Here is an 18557-nt window from a genome sequence, read left to right as displayed (position 1 = left end):
GTAAACTTAAATCCCTTGAAGTACTGAATCATATTCAAAAGATTAGCTTTCTAGATTCTGCCTGAACTGCAAATCAATATCCTTATTTATTATGGAGATAGCTTACATTTTTCCAAGCAAATTACATAATTAAACTGAAAAGCAGGTATATCCTATTGTAAAAATATCCAACACTTTCCATTGCTGTCAAGTTCTTTCAGTATGTGATGAAGTAATTTTACCCTCTTCTTTCAAAACATTTCCTTTTATTATGTATCTTAAGCCACTTCAACTAAAACCCCAAATCTGATGATTTTAATAAGGTTATTTTACTATTCAGTTGATTAATGGAAATTTAACTGGGATGACAGAAAAAATTCCACACCATTCTGTCTCCACCAGTACAGCTGGCAACATTACTGGGATTAGCCTAGAACAATGAAATAGTTAAAGGAATTCTTTTCCTAAAATCTAGTAAGTCAAATGACTGCCAAGGATCATTAAAGTGATGGTCTTTGACTTGAATTATGTTTTTCATATTCAAATTTGTAAATAAAATGAAACAAAATGAAGTATTCTGTGATTAATCATACATCATAGACAAGAAGAAGCAAATGGTACAGCCAGGCACTGGAAAATCTGTTAGATATCCCTTATGATTAATATAAGAAATAACCATTAACTGTCTAATTTGCAACATGCAAAAAAACCCCAGCATGATCTTAAATGGCTTTAACAGTTTGGCAGATTTACAGGATAATGAGCACAATGATTTCTAAAAATCACAAAATGTATTTACAGTGTTTGATTACCAGAAGGATAATTATCTTAAAAGATGAAAGACAGTAATTTTTAATCTTAAAAAAAAAAAACAATTTCAATAACAATTTTGACAGGCCACATTCTACAATTAGCTCAAGAATTCAAATAAACCAATGCATGTTTTTAAAGTCCAACTTGTATCGAATGTGTTGCCTTAGTAGTTTATAGCTTTTATTATTTTATCTACCCTTCATGAACAGGCACTTTGTTACCAGAGGAACAGACCAGTGGAGAGAGGTAGAAATGGATGAACCTGAAATGAATCTACACACAAAATTTTCTCAGAAGTTTTCTTAAATAATTTTGATAAAATAAAATACAGGATGACTAGAAAAGTACAAAGCAACTGTATTATAGTTTGAATGAATAGCGATAAGCTGCAGTCATTTTAGTTCTCAAAATTACAGATGAAAATTTTTACATATAAATAATTCAATCTTCAAAAGTACCTTCTGTATCTTTCTCAAGAACATAGAAGTGACAGCATTTCTACACACCTGTGTAGCTGAAGATGTGTAACATCTTTTAAGATGTACCTTTTACAGCTTAAAAAAAAGGAGCAATATTTCTCATACATGTTTCTCATTGCTAGTTACTCTGTAAGATGTCCCATAACCTTGAAAAGAGCACTTCAAAAAAATCAAACTACCTCTAGGATATCACATTGCAGAACACTAAAAACTGATAGGATATAAAATTACACCCCTGGTCCTTTAAAAGAAGGTCTACTTGTTCTAAAACTCACTGAGAAGACCAAGCCCTCTCAAACAGTCCCTCTTCTGGTAGTGGAGGGAAAAATATTACAAGGCATTATAAATTGGAGTCACAATTTACTGAAGAAATGGCAATAAACACAATAACAACAGTAAAAGATTGTACAGAAGAGGGAGTGGTTTAACCAACAAAGGCAAGATGTCACTATGCCATGCTGTGATATTTTGTATATTATGACTTCATGTCCTGAATTGCTGGTTTTAAGAAGAAGTCAAGAGATTGGATACTCTGCATGTACAACTTCACTGAAAACTGATGTCAGATATAGCAAAGCTACTCCTAGAGGACATTAGGCTTAAACTATTTTTCTTAGTCTTACCAAATTGCCATATATACTCTGATTCAGCTGTTTAATATTTGTGGATACTGGACTTGAAATAATACAGTCATCACTGTCAGTTTTTATTGATTCAACAGCATCATCCTCTTGTCTATCCTCTTGATCTGAAAAAAAAAATCAATGTAGCTAAAACCTGTATTTTAGACAATCTGAGACTTGCTGAGAAATCTGACAGTAATACATTTCCTTTTCTAATAAATAAAGAATAAGTGCCAGGTAAATCTTCTCTTCATTGCAGAAGAATAATATTGCAAATCAATGACCTTCAGAGTCACATAAACTGTATTTTTTTTCTGGTTTGTTAAAAAAATAGTAATATTTCCCAGATGAAGGGTGGCAAATGGAATGACATAAGTCCTGTGATGAACTGAAGTATGGACAACTGTTAGCTTTGTATAAGAATATGGCCTGAATTGGTGGATTTCCTCTGACTTCCTTTAAAACCATGCACATGTAAAAGAAGAATGCACCTTTTTTTTTAATAAAAAAGTAATTCTGTATGCAGATGGATTATTTTCTAGAGCATTCAGGGGTTTTTTTTCTCTGAAGCAAATTACTTATAATAAAAACAACAGGTATTTTTCCAGTCTTTCTAATGAATTCTTATGCAAAAGCTGAAACAACTAAACATAAAATTTTAGCATTCCTCTTGTGCTTTTACTTTTAATTTGGTAATGTGGACTTGGTTTATTTCAGTACTAAACAGTTTAAGCTCAGAGGTGGAAGAGGATTATATAATCTTTAAATAAATCTTAAATAAATTATATAATCTTAAATAAATCTTTATAGCTTATATAATCTTTAAATAAATCTGCCTCTAACACCTTTATGTTACAGATGTGATAAGGCACACCACTCCTCTCACTGTCTGAAAGGATTTCTGATACCAGCATTGGGCTGTTACCTGCACACAAAAGGAGCACATTCATTAAAATAGTCTTTAGAACAGCATATTGATAAGGGAGAATATAAATATCCTTTAATATTTTATGAATCCAGGTAAGATACCAGATTTTTGCAATCAACTACAATACAGTTTCCATTTGGGAAGATCATCCACCACACAGCTTCAGCTTGTAAAGCACCCCAGAATCTCACTTTCTCATCATGAGGCAGCCCCCATTGCTAGAGAAAGAAATGCTTATGAAAATGGAAAGAGCCACAAATTTCTAAAATACAGCTACTTATTAACAAAAATGAATTCTACCTTCTGGCTCCAGTTCTTCAGTTACTTCTGTCTCATCTGCAGAAGGAACTGATGTTTGGTCAGGTAACTGCTGCTCAGAGAGATGTGAGAGCTCTTCTTTTCCCTGTTGAATTTCTTCAGCCATCTCCTTCACCTGATCATCTGATGGCTGTTTAACCTCCTGTACCACACCCTATAGAAAAAAATACACTTACAGTCTTTATAACATTCCTTGAATAGTAAAAGTTACTAAGGTTCAAAACTCGAAGAGTTATGGCCCACATTCATTATCCACAGCCTTTAAACAATTGTATTGCTTATGCAATGCAGGACAAAAGAAGGTGTCAACTGCTGTAACATGTAATTGATACAGCAGAAAGACAGTTCCCTAATTATGTGTATTTGTGAAAACACAACAATTATAATCATTTTGTACCTCTAAACGTATATACAGCCTGTTAGATTTCCAGATTCATTTATATTTCATCTTGTCCTACAAGTTCTACAAGACTCAGAATTAGATCCTTTGCTATTCAGAAAATGAACTGGAAAATGAAACAGACTGTTCCTGTTTTAATCTGTTGAACTTCTAATTCTCTTGCATGGACACTCTCTTGCCATGTCACCACAAGACTTGGACATCTGAGAAGGCCCAGCTATTTCATTATTTAGGTCTAACAGTACTTTTGTCTCTAGCTAGACAGTGAAGCTTAGATTTTTAAAACAGCTAGGGGAGGTGCCCACCCAGCAATGAAGACTTCTGATGGGGGACCAAGTAGCTGCCTCCCTTAGAAAATCCCAGTTTGTGAAAAACTGAACTTTGAAAAGTGACTGTTTGGACAGCTGAAGATATATTGTGTGTGTGACTATCCAGTTAACATTTCAGTTTTTCTTATCTTACCTCTCAGAAGATTTTATTCACCAACATTTGACTTTTTTTTTTTTTTAAAGTTAATAAGTGCAACACATTGACTTAATTCTTATTTCCAGTTTATACTGTATATCTCACAAGAAAGTTCTACTCATAGTAAAATAAACAACACCAGAATCTGTTAATTGAAAACTGATGTTAACATTTCAAAAATCAATCAAGGCATTTACGAAAGGAAAACTTATCACAGCTAGCTTTTAATTAATGCAACACAATATTATTATTACATAATATTAATACTCATAACCTTTTAAAATTACCTGCTGCAAAACCTACCTTTACTTACTGGATTTAATTAAAAGACTAAAGACAGCCTAGTCTTAGTTCTCTGAAGACAAATTATTTCAGATCAAATGAAAATTTACACTGTGCAGCAGATATGTTTGAGTTAGTTCCACACAGACTCTCCCAGACTCTGGAAGGACGTGCAGACGACAGTGTATCCCAAATTTAGAAATGTAATTGTTTTCACAGTGTGTGCAATCCCAGCTGATAAATCTCGTTTAAAGGGTGACTCTGAACTGTGTCCTATTGCATCTTACTGGCAACAACACTCAGGATCTGTTTGGATCATGCTTGGTTCCTCCAGAGCCATTTCTATGCAGGTGCAAGGGGTGCACTGTGCAAGGATAATTTAATAATGCAGAGAGCTGAGAAACACAGTGCAGAGGGATTGGATTGGTCCTGTTAGAATTTGCCCCAAGCCTGTGCAAGTTGAAGCTTGTGAAGTGTGGAGCACATCAAGCAATTCTGAGGGTGTCACACCAATATCCCTGCATTGTATTCCCCACCTATATGCAGCACTGTGCTGTCATTCACTGCCTGGGACATCCCAGCATTGTGCTGTTAAAATAATCCAGTGTTCTTGATTATGAGTTCTACAAATTGTCCAGACTGAGCCATAAGGAGCCTTTCATGCTTCAACATGCATGACAAAAATAATTAGAACTTACTCCTCCCTGTATTGCATTGAGGTCCAGAAAAGAGACTCTCCTGTCTGCTTGTGCTGCTCGCTGCCTCCGTTTGGGGGTTGGTTTCTGTCACAAAACAAATAGATGAAGACCATTTATTGCCATATTCTAACCATCTTATATTACAGTAAACGAGGAGAGACCCTATTTTTCTCAAAGCCAAGTCTAATGGCACTAAACTCAATTCTAAACAGGTGAGATGATTTATCAGAACTCATACACAACATACTTCTCAGGTTACATCATGGAACCCATTGAGATTTTAGTATAATACAAACCTACATTATGAAATAATATAAAACATTAAAGTTACTGCAGACCTAGAGTAATTTAAACAGCTTAAATTTAAAAAAAGCCCATTAAAAGCTCTAGTGTTTAATACATTTTCACCTGATTGCTTTTATTTCTTAATCAACTGTTGTGTTTGAAAGTCCCTTCTTTTTCTGTGACTCTTATTTTAACTTGATTGTACTGTGCATTATATTACCAAAATTCTCTTCAATATCCAGTAAAAAACCCAATAAAAAACCCAAAGTGAAGTAATATCATAATACTCAAACATTTCTGAGTATTTTCTCAGAGACTTTTCTGAACAACCCATTCTAGTGATCCGACACCTAGTTGGTTTAACATTCATGAATACTATACTAGAATAACATGTTCACAAAATCTGTCATGGCTTAAAAAAATTAAATATAATAATTTCAAATGTTCTAATGACAATTTCAGTAAAAATAAATAATTGAATTTAAGACTTTGCCTCTTGGGGAAAGGTATAATTCAACTGGTTCTTGATGAAGTACAGACCCAAACATACCTGGGATGGTTGTTCATGTTCCCTAAAATTGGATGTCTGTTTGTAAGGAATAATAGCTTGATCCATAGGAACTTGTAACCTGACCCAGTATTCTATGGTACCGTAATTTTGAACATGTCCTGTTTTTCCTAAGGAATAAATATGGGATTGCATTAATTTTCATTTCAAAAATAAAGCCCTTTAGTAAAAAGCAAGGAAGCTCCACAAACTAGAGATTAATTGACCTGTGTCTATGCATTATGACAGTGTTTGTAACAAGAGATCTGCAGCTGTTAGGAACAGAAACAACAACTCCTCTGGCTCCACGTGTATGATCCAAAAATCAAAATATGACTTTTTCATACTGTAATCTGCAATTTTTATTGTGGAAGCTATAGGGTAAGTTCAAGGCAAGTTCATTATTTTAATCTCTTCAAAGCAAATAAAGCTTAGGACAGTTTTGTATGTCAACAGTTGGAAGTGTCCCAAAAAGTGGTATGTAATTTAAATTACTGGCAAAAGTATCACTTTATAAGGGCTTATTAAACCACATTCTTTACAAAAGTGGGCAGTTAGAGGTCACTGAATATGCTGATCTGACATTTTTAAAAGTAAAAGCAAGCAGCACAGAACATTCAATACTTCTTAAGAGTGTCTTGTCCAGGATATCTTAAAATTATTTTTAAATTATGCACATAAATGTGCCTAAAATAAGGCACAAAATGTAAACCAACATCCCCACAGATTATTCATATAATATATGAAATATTATTAACCATAATCTCCAGACTTTGCACCTTTTTGATGCTTTACAACTATTATATGAAGACCTTTGTCCTACCAGTTTAAATTACACTGTTTCTTCCTTTATTTATTGATAAGGAGTAAGAGGATATATTGATGACATTTGGGCCTGATACTTGATACGGGTGAAGTGGGGGTCCCTCCTGGTTGGTTTTTTTCCCCTTTTTACCCTAAGCCATTATGGGCAAAGTTGCACCTGTCCAAGCTTTCCCACAGCTGCTGGTAGAACCACCAGAACATGCTGCACACCCAACAGAGAGCAGCATTCTGTATAAACCTGGGGTGTTTTTTTTCCTCCTGAAATAGTAATACGCAAATTCAATTTTTGGCCAAATACACATCGCTTCCACTTACAACACGGTATCAAACAGAACACTCTGTGCCATTTTAATTACCAACTAAATTGGCTGTGCTGTAGATCTTCCCGTTTTTCTCCAAGATTTCCTGGAAGTTGAGCTGACAGGCAGCGACCGTTTCATAATCGACGCCGTAGGCGCGGTGAAGCTCCAGGGTGATGCTGTTTTGCTGGATGTAGTGACAGAAGGTGTCATCAGCCTGCACCAGGTACTGAGAAGTGAAGTCATATGATGGGGCACCTCCACGGACTACTGGGCTTATCTGAAGTTCAAAGTCATAGAATGCATAAGTACAGAAAGTTGCAGGTTCCTGGTCACCAAAGGCGTGCAGGGCTTCAGGAGAGAAGGTCACTTTGCTGATATGAATTTCAAAAAGGTTCTCTCCTTTCTCTAAATGAATGGTTTCAACAAATCCATCCATGGGATCACCTGGCGATATTTCTGGTCTGGACTTAGGTGCTTTTGCATCATAGACAATATCTCTTAGTTGGGCTGCAACAGATAAAATAGAGCTATAATATGACTGTCTTTTTTAAAAATCAAATATTAGAATCATAGAATCAGCTGGGTCGGAAGGGACCTCCAAGATCATCAGGTCCAACCCTTGATCCACCACCACCGTGGTTCCCAGCCCATGGCACTGCTGCCACATCCAGTCTCACCTTAAACACCTCCAGGGACAGAGAATCCACCACTTCCCTGGGCAGCCCATTCCAATGGCTGATCACCCTCTCTGGAAAGAAATTCTTTCTAATATCCAACCTAAACTTCCCCTGGCACAACTTGAGACCCAGCCCTCTTGTTTTGCTGAGAGTTGCCTGGGAAAAGAGACCAACCCCCACCTGGCTCCCCCCTCCTGTCAGGGAGTTGTAGAGAGTGAGGAGGTCTCCCCTGAGCCTCCTCTTCTCCAGGCTGAACAGCCCCAGCTCCCTCAGCCTCTCCTCACACCACTTGTGCTTGAGTCCCTTCCCCAGCCTTGTTGCTCTTCTCTGGACCTGCTCCAGCCCCTCAATGTCCTTCCTGAGCTGAGGGCCCAGAGCTGGACACAGCACTCCAGGGGTGGCCTCACCAGTGCTGAGTCCAGGGCAAGAATCACTTCCTTGGACCTGTTGGCCACACTGTTCCTGATAATATATAATTAATGACTGAGTAGAAAGGATAAAAGCCTAACTCAATTCTATGAACAATGTTACTTTCTTAAAGGCACTACCAAAAAGAAGAAATCACACTTTAAATCATACATCTAATGCTCACTGAGAAGACTGACAACAATCAAGAGTATTTCTCAGTGCACCTGCTCCAGTATACATAAAAACAGACACAGGCCCCTAACAGTTATTATCAGATTATAAGGGAGTTAAAAAGCAAGAATTCAGAAGTTTGATGCACTGTTCAAAATAAGTATCACTAGGCAAATGTACCAGAGATTTAAGATGCATGTTTTTGTAGGGAAAGAAATAATAGATCTGACTTTTAACATCTGTTAAATCTTGAGTGGGTAGAACTCTCAGCAAAACCCTTTCCATGTTGCCCAGCTTCAGGTGGTCAGTGGTTAACATGTGGCTAACGGAGGCCAGAGAGGGCTCTGAGCAGCCTGGTCCAGTGGAAGGTGTTCAAGATCAGTCCCAATCCAAGCTATTCCACTATTCTATGATTCTATGAAATCAAAATACATGCTTACAGACCTAGGACATAAACCATGAGGCAGGGGATGCAACTTGGAAGACAAAACGTGAAAATTGTTACAACATCGGGGTTTGTAAGATTTTCTATTTCAGGCTTCTTATGCACCTTTTACACAGTGAAGTCATTAAAAAACTATTTGAAATGCATCCTGTTGAAATAACATGTCAGTCTATTATAACATGACTTTAGGGTTTTTAGCAACACAAAGTGATTCTGTAATGACAGGACTGCAAAACGAAAGTTTGTCCATAAACGTATGATTTACTTAAAAAAATAAAGTTGGGTAATTTTATTCTTATTCAGCAATAGCTGCAGCATAATCTGCTTTGTTGGATTTTGTTCGATTAGTAACTGTCATTGAAGTCAATAAAATAGTACACAGATAATTTTCCATGAAAGAACTAACCTTTCTACCAGTTTTAGGAATGGAAAAGTGTTTCAAGCGAAGAACAGATTTACAACAGTAATTTGCAAGAGATAAAATATAAAAAAAAATAAATTAGAGAAGAATCATATAATATGCTGAGTTGGAAGGGACCCATCAGGATCACTGAGTCCAATAAAGATACCTTCTAGTTTTCTGATACGTGCAGCTCTAATATCAAGAAGGTGGGAATACTGTTCCAGTTTTAACTCGTAGTCTTTCTGTGTCCTTTCCATCTTTTTAGTCATTGTTTCTACTTCAGTCTGAAAAAAAAAAATTATGTAAAAATGACTTTTGAGGCCTGTCTGCACTGATACTGCAAATGCTTTTGGCAACAAATTAAAATAGAATTAGATTCAAGGAAAAAACATTTACAGCACACAAAAATGCAGCAGTTTTTAATACATCAATGCAGCAATCAGTTCTAATTTCAGCAAAATCTAAGCACATTATTAAGAAAAACAGAGTAGCTGTTCTTTCAGGACAATGTTCCTAACAGTTTCTTTAACAATTCTGTTATTTTAAACTTAAAGTAATTGAATGAGAAGTCAAAATATGATCTGCAATAATCCAACAGAAGAGAGTGAAAGCAGAGTGCTGCAGAAAGGGAAGTTTATTAGATAAGCACACTTACTATCTTACCTGTGAAGAGCTGGTAAGAGCTCAGAGATAATGCCAAGAAAGCACAGCTTGAGGGCTCTGAACAGGAGGAGTTAAAAGACCACAATTCTATTCATTTGGACCTCAGGGTTTTTTTAAACAATACTTTCAACAACAGCAAATTTTATGTTTGGTTCCCTGTGCACAGGTTGGCTTTGTTGCTTGCTGAATTTGCAAGTCTTAATTATTGCAAGTGTCAAAGCTACAAATGTTAAAACGCTGTTATCAGGTTATTTTCCACTGTAAGCAGAGTTTAGTACCTGGTAATCTTTGCTAATTTTGTGCTGCATAATTAACATATTCCTTGTCTTTTCAAGTTCTTGCACTGTTTCTGCATGTGTTAATTGCAGCTCCCTCATGGAGTGTTCTGAATCTTTATGGATATCATCTTCTGGTTTTTCCAAAAACAGAGAGTCCCCATTCTTCTGCTGCTTTCGATCCTGGAGCAAGTTAAAAACAATTACTAGAACAAACTTCTGCAAAAGGTTTGGACGTATTTGTGCCTGACTAAATGCAACACTGGGAGATACTTGGGGTGAAACAAGACAGTCAGCAGAACTTTATAATAAATTTTGAGCAGGTGATAACACAAAAATAGGAACGAGGTAGACTGGAAAGGATTGTATTAAGCAATGTAATCTCATGATTCCCAGGCACCAATTAAACACATCAGCTATTCAGAAGCAATCACTCCTGTCTATCCAATGAAAATATGAACTTGTTAATATATTTGCCTTTTATATAATTAATAATCCTGCTTCAGTGAATGTATAAAATCTGAATTATTCTTCTCAAGTCTACATTACTTCTGTTATTAATGCTGAGGTTTTAATTTTCATCTGGATTTTTTCAGTGGGTTTTTTCCTTTCTTTTTTTCATTATCATTATATAATTATCATTTGCATTTCTGTTGCAGAAAAAGATTATATTTACAGTAAACACCTCCTCAAGAAAATAAAATGTAAGTCACTCAGTGGAAACTTGCTGCAAGTTTTCTGAGTATTTTTGGTTTTCTGTTTCAATAAACAGAGAGAAGTTGCTCAGCATTGCTGTGTCACACATTAGAACTTCCATGCTCAGATAAATTACAGAATTAGTAAACAAAATTGTTTTTAATAAACATTATAGGAAGAACAAGATGGCATGATAAGTCATTTAACTGAGACAAATGGTTGTGAATCTGATTTAAAATAATAAAATTAATGGAAAATATGTAGACTCCTAGAATGGTTTGCATTGGAAGGGATCCTACAGATCATTTAGTTCCTTATATGCTTATGCTTTGTAAATTACCTTTATAAGCAAGAGAGCTTCATTGAGTTCTGCCACATCAACATCACTTTCCTGAAACTTAAGGGAAAGATGTCATCAGATGTGAATCAAAGAAATACATTCAAGTAACAAGATACATTCTCACTAGACATGACACTTTGCTTGATAGCATGAATAAACAAACACTTATATTTCTGCATTCTTTTATTTTCAGGAAGTATTCGCACTATGCATAAAACATAGAGGGTTTTTTTTTCTCTTGTATTCTAAACAGAAATAGAGTTCACCTTGGTCAAAAACTTTACTTGATTTTTCAGATCATCTAGTTGCTGCTTTTGTTCCAGGTAGCATAACTGCAGGTCCTTGTTGTCTTGCATCAGCTTTTCCTTTTGGTCTTGATATGGAAGAAGAAAATATTAAGCTTAATTCAACATAGTTAAAAAAATTAAACTGGCTTTTTTCATATTAATATATGCATGAAAAATTAATTTCAAAATGCAGAAACCAACGTACTTTGTATAAGGAAATCTTTGTGTCCTGGTTCCGGCCAAGACAGGGTTAATTTTTGCAGAGGGCAGGAGGTGCATGGCCAGGACACTGAAGTTATTCTGTCCCACCTGAAGTTATTCTGTCCCACCTCGTGTCACTGCTGGGGACAGAGGAAGGTGGTTTCTTCCAGGACATGGGGGTCCTTTGTGGGGAGCACACGTGGGAATCATTGACCTCCTGTACCCCGTTATTAATATTGTTGTTGTTACTGTTTGTTTTCTTATCTCATTGCTGCTTCCAGTAAAGGGTTCTTATCTCAACTGCTGATCTTTGCCTTTTATGCCTCCAGTTCTCCTCTCCAGCCACCTCAAGGGAGGTGGAAGGGGGAAAGGGGAGCCAGCAGCACATGGCTTGGATGGTTTCGGTGGGAACACTAAATTGAGGAATACCATTCCTAAAACATCACACTTTGGTATTAACAATCACACAGACAGGAACAGAAAACTATTCCTCTTTGATACATCTCATACATGTAAGGATTAAAAAAAGGGAACTTACAGTGTCAAAAATCTACACTTTTTGTATTTCTAAATTGAGAGGTATGCCTGACTAAGTACAGCTTTCTGTTGTGGGGGAGGAAGGGAAGAGGGAAACAGAGAGGATATAAAATTCTTTGTCAAAATGAATGAATTTGAATTCATCTGGAAACAGGAGGCTGAGATGCCTGTCTCAAGGGTCTTGAAATGTTTCAAAAATTGACATCAAGTTTGTTTTAATTTTCCAGTGCTTATATGTTGAGTGACATCTTTACTAAAAATGAATCACGTGTGATGCCATTGCTCTTATACTCAGTAGCTTGACACATGTGAGGATTCTTCACTAGAGTCACCTTCAATTCAGACACATAATCACCATAGTGAGGTTTTAATTCTGTACAGTTATTGAGGAAAATGCAATGCATTTGTGCAGTTGAGAAGAAAATGTAATTAGAAACACTAAGAGCTAAACAAAACAAGAGAACAATTAAAATAAGCCTTGTGAATGGAAAGAGAAGATAGCAGTTGAGTCTTCTAGATTCTCCTAAATAACAAACCTGAAAGATCTGTCTCTGTTTGGAGATCTCCCACTGAGAGAAAAGGCCCCTTATGTTGATAATGTTTCTTTTCCCTGTAATATAAAATATAAAAGTGCCATAAACTGGCACTTTTTCCAGGGATAAGGAGACAAGATATCCCTCCTCAAGTAATTCAGTCTCACCATGGATTTTCTGATAACAGCAACAAGCTCAGTCCACTCTTTTTCTAACATGAACTCCAGTTTTTGTACACATTTCTAATGTTCATTCACACTTGCTGCTCAAAAACTAAAACTAACTCAAAACTAACTTCAAAATTGTGAACAGGCTGTTGAGAATCAGGAGAGGCAGCATGGACAGTGCTAAGGCAGATGGAGTTGTGCTGTTGACAGCGTGGCCCACACTGGTTCAACAAGTCATTGAAATTGTCCCAATTTGAAGAAAAGCTGGTTTGCTTTCTATATAGCCTTCACAGTTTTGAAATTAGTGTCTTGAGCAGCAAGTGTGAATATTAAAAATGTGTACAAAAAAGGGTAAGAACATGCTGAACTCAAACCATAATCATGAGAAGAATTAGTCACAACAAATTGTCCCACTTCATTCCATTAGGCTGTTCACAAAAAGACACCTTTTGAAAATACACATGTGAAGAATCAACTCTAAACTAAATATTTTCAATTCCTGCCTGTGCTCTTCTTTTGTAAACCTGATATTGCTACAGTATATCACAGTGTTGAGATTAAAAAAAGAAAAGATCACAAGGTCTTACAAATATTCACTAGAACTTGTCCTACAGCATGGGAAAAACACATGAAATAATCTGTTCAAGTAGATTATAAGAAAACTGTGTTATTGTAAATGTACAAAGCTGTAAATAAAAATTAGTATTAGTACTGAAAATATTAAAAAATTCTGAATTAATAAAATTAAAAGACAATTAAACATCACCAGGGGCCTATATAGGCTTCATGTAACTTTGTACAGTAAACAGAAAAGTGGTTTATAATTTGAGAGAGGCTGTCAGATGAGCCTCTTTTCTGTAAGAACGCAGAGGAGAGAAGAAATACTGAATAAAGAGTAATTATTAACCAAACAGATGAAGAATGAATACAGCTGAAATTATATGAGCCTCATTCAGCACATAATATGCATTGGGTCAATTTTTGTATTTAATAAATAGTCATAACATACTCACATTGAGCAAATGTACACTTAAAAGGCAGCTTTGAAACAGAAACTACACTTTTCTGGGCAGTATACCTCAACTCCAGTCTCACATCTTCAGAAAACAATATATTTTTCAGAAACATACCTCTTTCTACTTTAATCTTGTCAAGGATTTCATTTTTGTCTGCTAAATCAGATTTGATAGCCGTCTCTAGTTTAGCAATCTGCAGTTTCAGTTGCTGCTCCTTTGATTTCCATTGCTGGTCAAAGGGCAGGCTGAAGACACTGATAAAACATGGAGCATGAATCAACATTGAAATGGGAGTATATGAAAAGGCAGGTCATTTTATGTAAAAGAAAAGCAATATTGTAGATTATTATAACAGAAGCATATTTAAATTCATCTAGTCAAACATCTTCTTAAGTTATCTCACCGTGATTTATAAAGAATGGAAAGGCTGTAAGTTGATTTGTTAGCAAGAGTAATTTTTCTCCATAATGATAGAGGAGAAAAAAAATGATCATCAGAAATATTTATAACATGATCAAACTTTGGAGAAATCCACAATTAACTTAAGTGAGAGACAACTCATCAACTACCGCTATAAAAAAACTAAATATTGTGATTATACAACTGTTATAAGTAAAAAAATGTTTTATTTGTACTCAGTTTTTTACTACCTTAACTTTTAATTTCATCACAGACAGTACAAGAAGTGTAACAAATATTGTAAGAATACTATAAACAAGATTTGATATCACTCACATTGTGTTTAGTCATTGATACTTTTTTGACAGACATCACACTGACAAGCCAAACACTTTTAAAGGAGAAATAATTTTGATATGAGAAAAGACTTCAAGTATTTTACCTGCTTTCTGAGGCAGTTCTTAGCTCTAGGACGTGTCTTATTTTCTAAACCTCTTTAAGTGTAAAAAAATCACATAGTTTTACAGTAAAAGTTTATTTGAAGATCATTTTAATATGTTTGTGGCAATGGACTAGAATGACTTCTTTTCTTTACCAATAGCAGTGAAATGGTAGCTATTACCAAAACAAACTAACCACCTCTCAAAAATAAACATTGGAGAAGCTGTCAAACATCAGACTTCATGTATGTTCACTGAGAAGTGCTGGAAGAACATACAAAATGTTCAAACATCCCTTTGTTAAAAAAAAAAACAACAAACCAAAATTAAAAACAAACAATCCCAAAAGCCAAAACAACCCTAATGGAATATATGCCTACCTAGATGTATTCTTTCAATAATAACCCTAAAGAAAATTATTAGAAATAATAAAGAACTTCTTGCATTTATGTTCAAAATAAAGCGAGTCTCGCTTATTTTTAATTACATTTTTTCCAAGTAGCAACCTACTACTTCAAGAGTATTAGAAAAAGTTGGTCCATGTTAAACAGCACAGATGAAATACAGACAGAGCACCACAGAAGGTTCCAAAGACACTTACTGAGATGACAAACTGGAGCATGAACATATTTACACGTGTGCACACTCAACATGCAGATGCACATTCCAGCACAGTGTATGAAGACCTATTCAACAGGACAGGAATCTAGTTTTTTATATACAAAACCCATAACTTACCTATTATGCAGCTTATCATAGTTTTCCTTCAAGAGTTCATTCTCTTTTTCTAGATAATTTATTCTTTCCTGTAACTAAAATGAAGAAGGATCATTTCAGCACAAAAGGGAATTACAATGAACGTGTGAAGACAAATAGTTAATAATTTGTATGCATTGTCAGGCTATTATTTGTTCTTTTTCCACAGAATCAGAATCACAGAATATTCTGAGCTGGAAGGGCCCCACAAGGACCATCAAGTCCAACTCTTGAAGTGAAGGGCTCATTGGAGCATCAAACCCACCACCCTGGGGGTATTAGCACTGTTCTATATCCAACGGAGCCAACCTCAGGGGCCACATCAGTCTCTCAGAAGCTTCAAAATAACACCACATGGATTCACATTTGGCCCAAACAGTCTTTATCATGTTGTTTATGTGAAGCTGAGACTGTTGCAGTGGAACAGTATCTAATCGTATTCTCTCTCATGTAAAATAATATAAAAATCTATGGCATTACTTTTTTAAATTTCCATTTTTGTGACTATTAGTATTAGCTACTGTATGACTTTTGTATAATTAATATTTTTTACTGCCATTATAGAAACAACACATCCTTGCTTTCAAAATACTCACTAAAGCAGGATATGATTTTAAAGCTGTGAGGCACCTGAACCAGGAAGATACCAATATGCATTACAATAGTTTAAAGGTTTGGAGGAAATATCTATAAGATAATGTTGGAAAACTTGGTTCATGTAAAATACATTTAAAATATGTGAAACTGAATTTAAGTTGCCACAAAATGTAAGAAAAAACAAGTAAGCTTGTAGACTCTTACTCTTCATATTTTGAAGAGAATGAGGAATAAACCACTTGATTTTCAGCCCTAAATCTGGATGACTGTTAGTGATGACAATACTTTCTGAGAGCCTCTAGACAAAGTGATAGAAGTGACTGATTTGAACTGCTAAATCAGATGTAATACTACATTTAATTACTATTCTAATTAAATCAGGTTGAAAGAATACTAATAAAGTAGCAATACATTTTCAATAGATCAAGTATGACTTTTTTTCAGTTAACAACACACTTGCTCAGTATCAGAATTGACACAAAATCCTATGGTTTAACCTCAAATACTGTCTAGATGCAGTGATTATGTGACACAGGGATCAGGTGTTGTTCACAATTCTATAACATGCAAGCAGCAGCCACTGTTTTTTCTTTTTAATGGGATACAAGTATATATATTTTGAGGTCAATCTTCTAAATGTGCTTGAATGGTCTATTCACATTTCTGAAATTAAAAAGTATCCCATCATTAACTTTTCCATTATCTATATGTACTACCTAAAGCAGATTTGAGCTCTCTTGAACACAGTCTCACCTCTTCTGTCCTCCTGTTTGAAATAGTTACTGATTGCAATTCTTTTTGAAGATGGAAGCACTTTAACCTTTCCTCTTTAAGCTGTGCATTCAGTTCATCACCTTTTGCTAATAAAGCGTCGTGGTTGGTCCTCAAATTCTTTAGGTTCTATGAGAAGGAAGGAAGGAAGGAAGGAATATACAGGATAAAAATAAATCACACCTAGTAGAATGTTCCCATATTCCCATATTCCAATGGGGGCAGTATTGATCACATGTTCTAAATGTGGTCAGCAGGAGACATTCCTGAAAGGAACTGAAAGCCACTTTTATCACTCATGGTCAGGACATGGTGCTGTTCTTGTTGCTCTCATGAACATTAAACTCTCAGTTCAGTCAAGACAAAAATGACCAAGAAATACATCTGTTAAACAATTTGAAGGTTTTGCTGAATTGGTTGGACATGCTGACCAAAGAACACTGCAGTAGCAAACAAAAACTAATGTTGACCACAGCTATGTTAATCACAAAGCTCGCCACAGCTCTCTTAACCCTTATATTTATATATATATCAATCCTTGCATATATATAAATATACACACACCAGTACATATATAACTGTTTCATAACCCTAATGCACTCAGTTCTGTTCCCCTCCCAGCAGTACTTTAACAAGGGACTTCTAATTTCCTTTACATTTTTGTTTACCTCAATGGATTATACTAAGGCATATTTAACCAATTTTAATGCTGATAGAGCCTCTATTTGCAGAATATTAGGTAATATTATACTGCCTACATTCCACAATCCTTTAATAAATCCTCATTCATTAAAAATGTCAGTGTAAATCACATTCAAATTATGACTTGAGACAAAACAGTCCAAAGGCTAACCTGCTGATTAATAACAAGACTGAGAATTTATGCCAAATACATATGTGAGTACAGCCTAATGATTAATGATTGTAGACAGAAAGAAGTGAACTGCATTTTTTCCATATATATTCCTACAAAGTAGTTAAACAGAGAAGCTGAGTGTGAATCCTGTACAAATTATTTATGTTCATATGCAGCCTGAATAGACTGGAAAAGAAAAAGAAAACCACGAAAAAGCAATCACTAACTTCACCTTCAGCCTTTTATATCTCATTTCTCAGTAAGAAAAATGTCATAGAGAATAAATAATATTAGCAGTCAATCTTATTTCAGAGAGTTAATGAAGTTACTCATAAATTTTTACTCATAAATTATTACTCATAACTTTTGAAGTCTTCCCTCAGGGCTCCTCTTGCTCTGTTCTGTATCTGTGAACTGTATTTAAATAACTTAAAAAATGACACCCTAAAAGCCATGTTTTTACACTCTTCTCATATCTCTCCATATTTCTTCCTTTCTGTCTTAAAGATAATGTTTGCCAAGGAAGAGGGGAACATTCCTGGAACAGAAAGAAGATCCCTCCCTCCAAATTATTATAAATTTGAAATTAAGAGGAGTTCAGGCAAAAAATGCAGAAAAAAGGCATAACAGTTCTTTACTAAGAATATAAAGAACAAAACAGAACAAACAACAACACAATATCAGAAACTTTCAGCCAGCCAAAGCCTTCCCAAAGCAAGGGAAGCAAAGCACAAATCTCGTTCCAAGAGTCTTTTGTATTGTTTTAGGCTATCCCACAATTTTCCACTTTAAAATAATTTCCAGGAACATATGAACGGAAGCTAAATCCTAACGTGAGAACAAAAGAGCCAAACCTCCCCAACTTTATCAAAGACTGATAAAGTGAGAGGGGTCTGGTACCTCTTTTTGGTAAATCAGTACATTTAAGTCAAAGTTCTCTCTTTAAATGATCAGGAATCTCTAATGGCAACCCAG

The 18557-nt window shown here is 35.3% G+C and overlaps 1 protein-coding gene across 7 annotated transcripts in view; it reads right to left on the bottom strand.

Moving 5' to 3' along the window:
* The window catches only part of LOC113973726 (protein fantom-like), a 47958-nt gene that overhangs the window by 17289 nt on the left and 12112 nt on the right, over window positions 1-18557 (bottom strand). For 5 of the 7 annotated variants that reach the window (XR_003536331.1, XM_027696204.1, XM_027696209.1 and 2 more), the window contains 12 exons: window positions 16709-16855; window positions 15341-15414; window positions 13878-14017; window positions 11289-11395; window positions 11023-11079; window positions 9990-10169; window positions 9215-9332; window positions 6999-7451; window positions 5821-5948; window positions 4986-5069; window positions 3123-3294; window positions 1895-2019 (listed from right to left, as the gene is read on the bottom strand). Coding sequence is in view for 5 of the 7 variants with exons in the window: in XM_027696204.1 (XP_027552005.1) it covers window positions 1895-2019; window positions 3123-3294; window positions 4986-5069; window positions 5821-5948; window positions 6999-7451; window positions 9215-9332; window positions 9990-10169; window positions 11023-11079; window positions 11289-11395; window positions 13878-14017; window positions 15341-15414; window positions 16709-16855 (1785 nt within the window). In the remaining 2 variants the exon portion in view is untranslated. The remainder of the gene's footprint in view (window positions 1-1894; window positions 2020-3122; window positions 3295-4985; window positions 5070-5820; window positions 5949-6998; window positions 7452-9214; window positions 9333-9989; window positions 10170-11022; window positions 11080-11288; window positions 11396-13877; window positions 14018-15340; window positions 15415-16708; window positions 16856-18557) is intronic. The other 2 variants (XR_003536332.1, XM_027696206.1) reach the window with 1 other exon arrangement.

The sequence above is a fragment of the Neopelma chrysocephalum genome, unplaced genomic scaffold, assembly GCF_003984885.1.
Source record: "Neopelma chrysocephalum unplaced genomic scaffold, ASM398488v2 Primary Assembly neopelma1_105, whole genome shotgun sequence".
Classification (NCBI taxonomy): Eukaryota; Metazoa; Chordata; class Aves; order Passeriformes; family Pipridae; genus Neopelma; species Neopelma chrysocephalum.
Note: the sequence above shows the minus strand (reverse complement) of the source record. Positions and strands in the feature narration are given on the sequence as shown.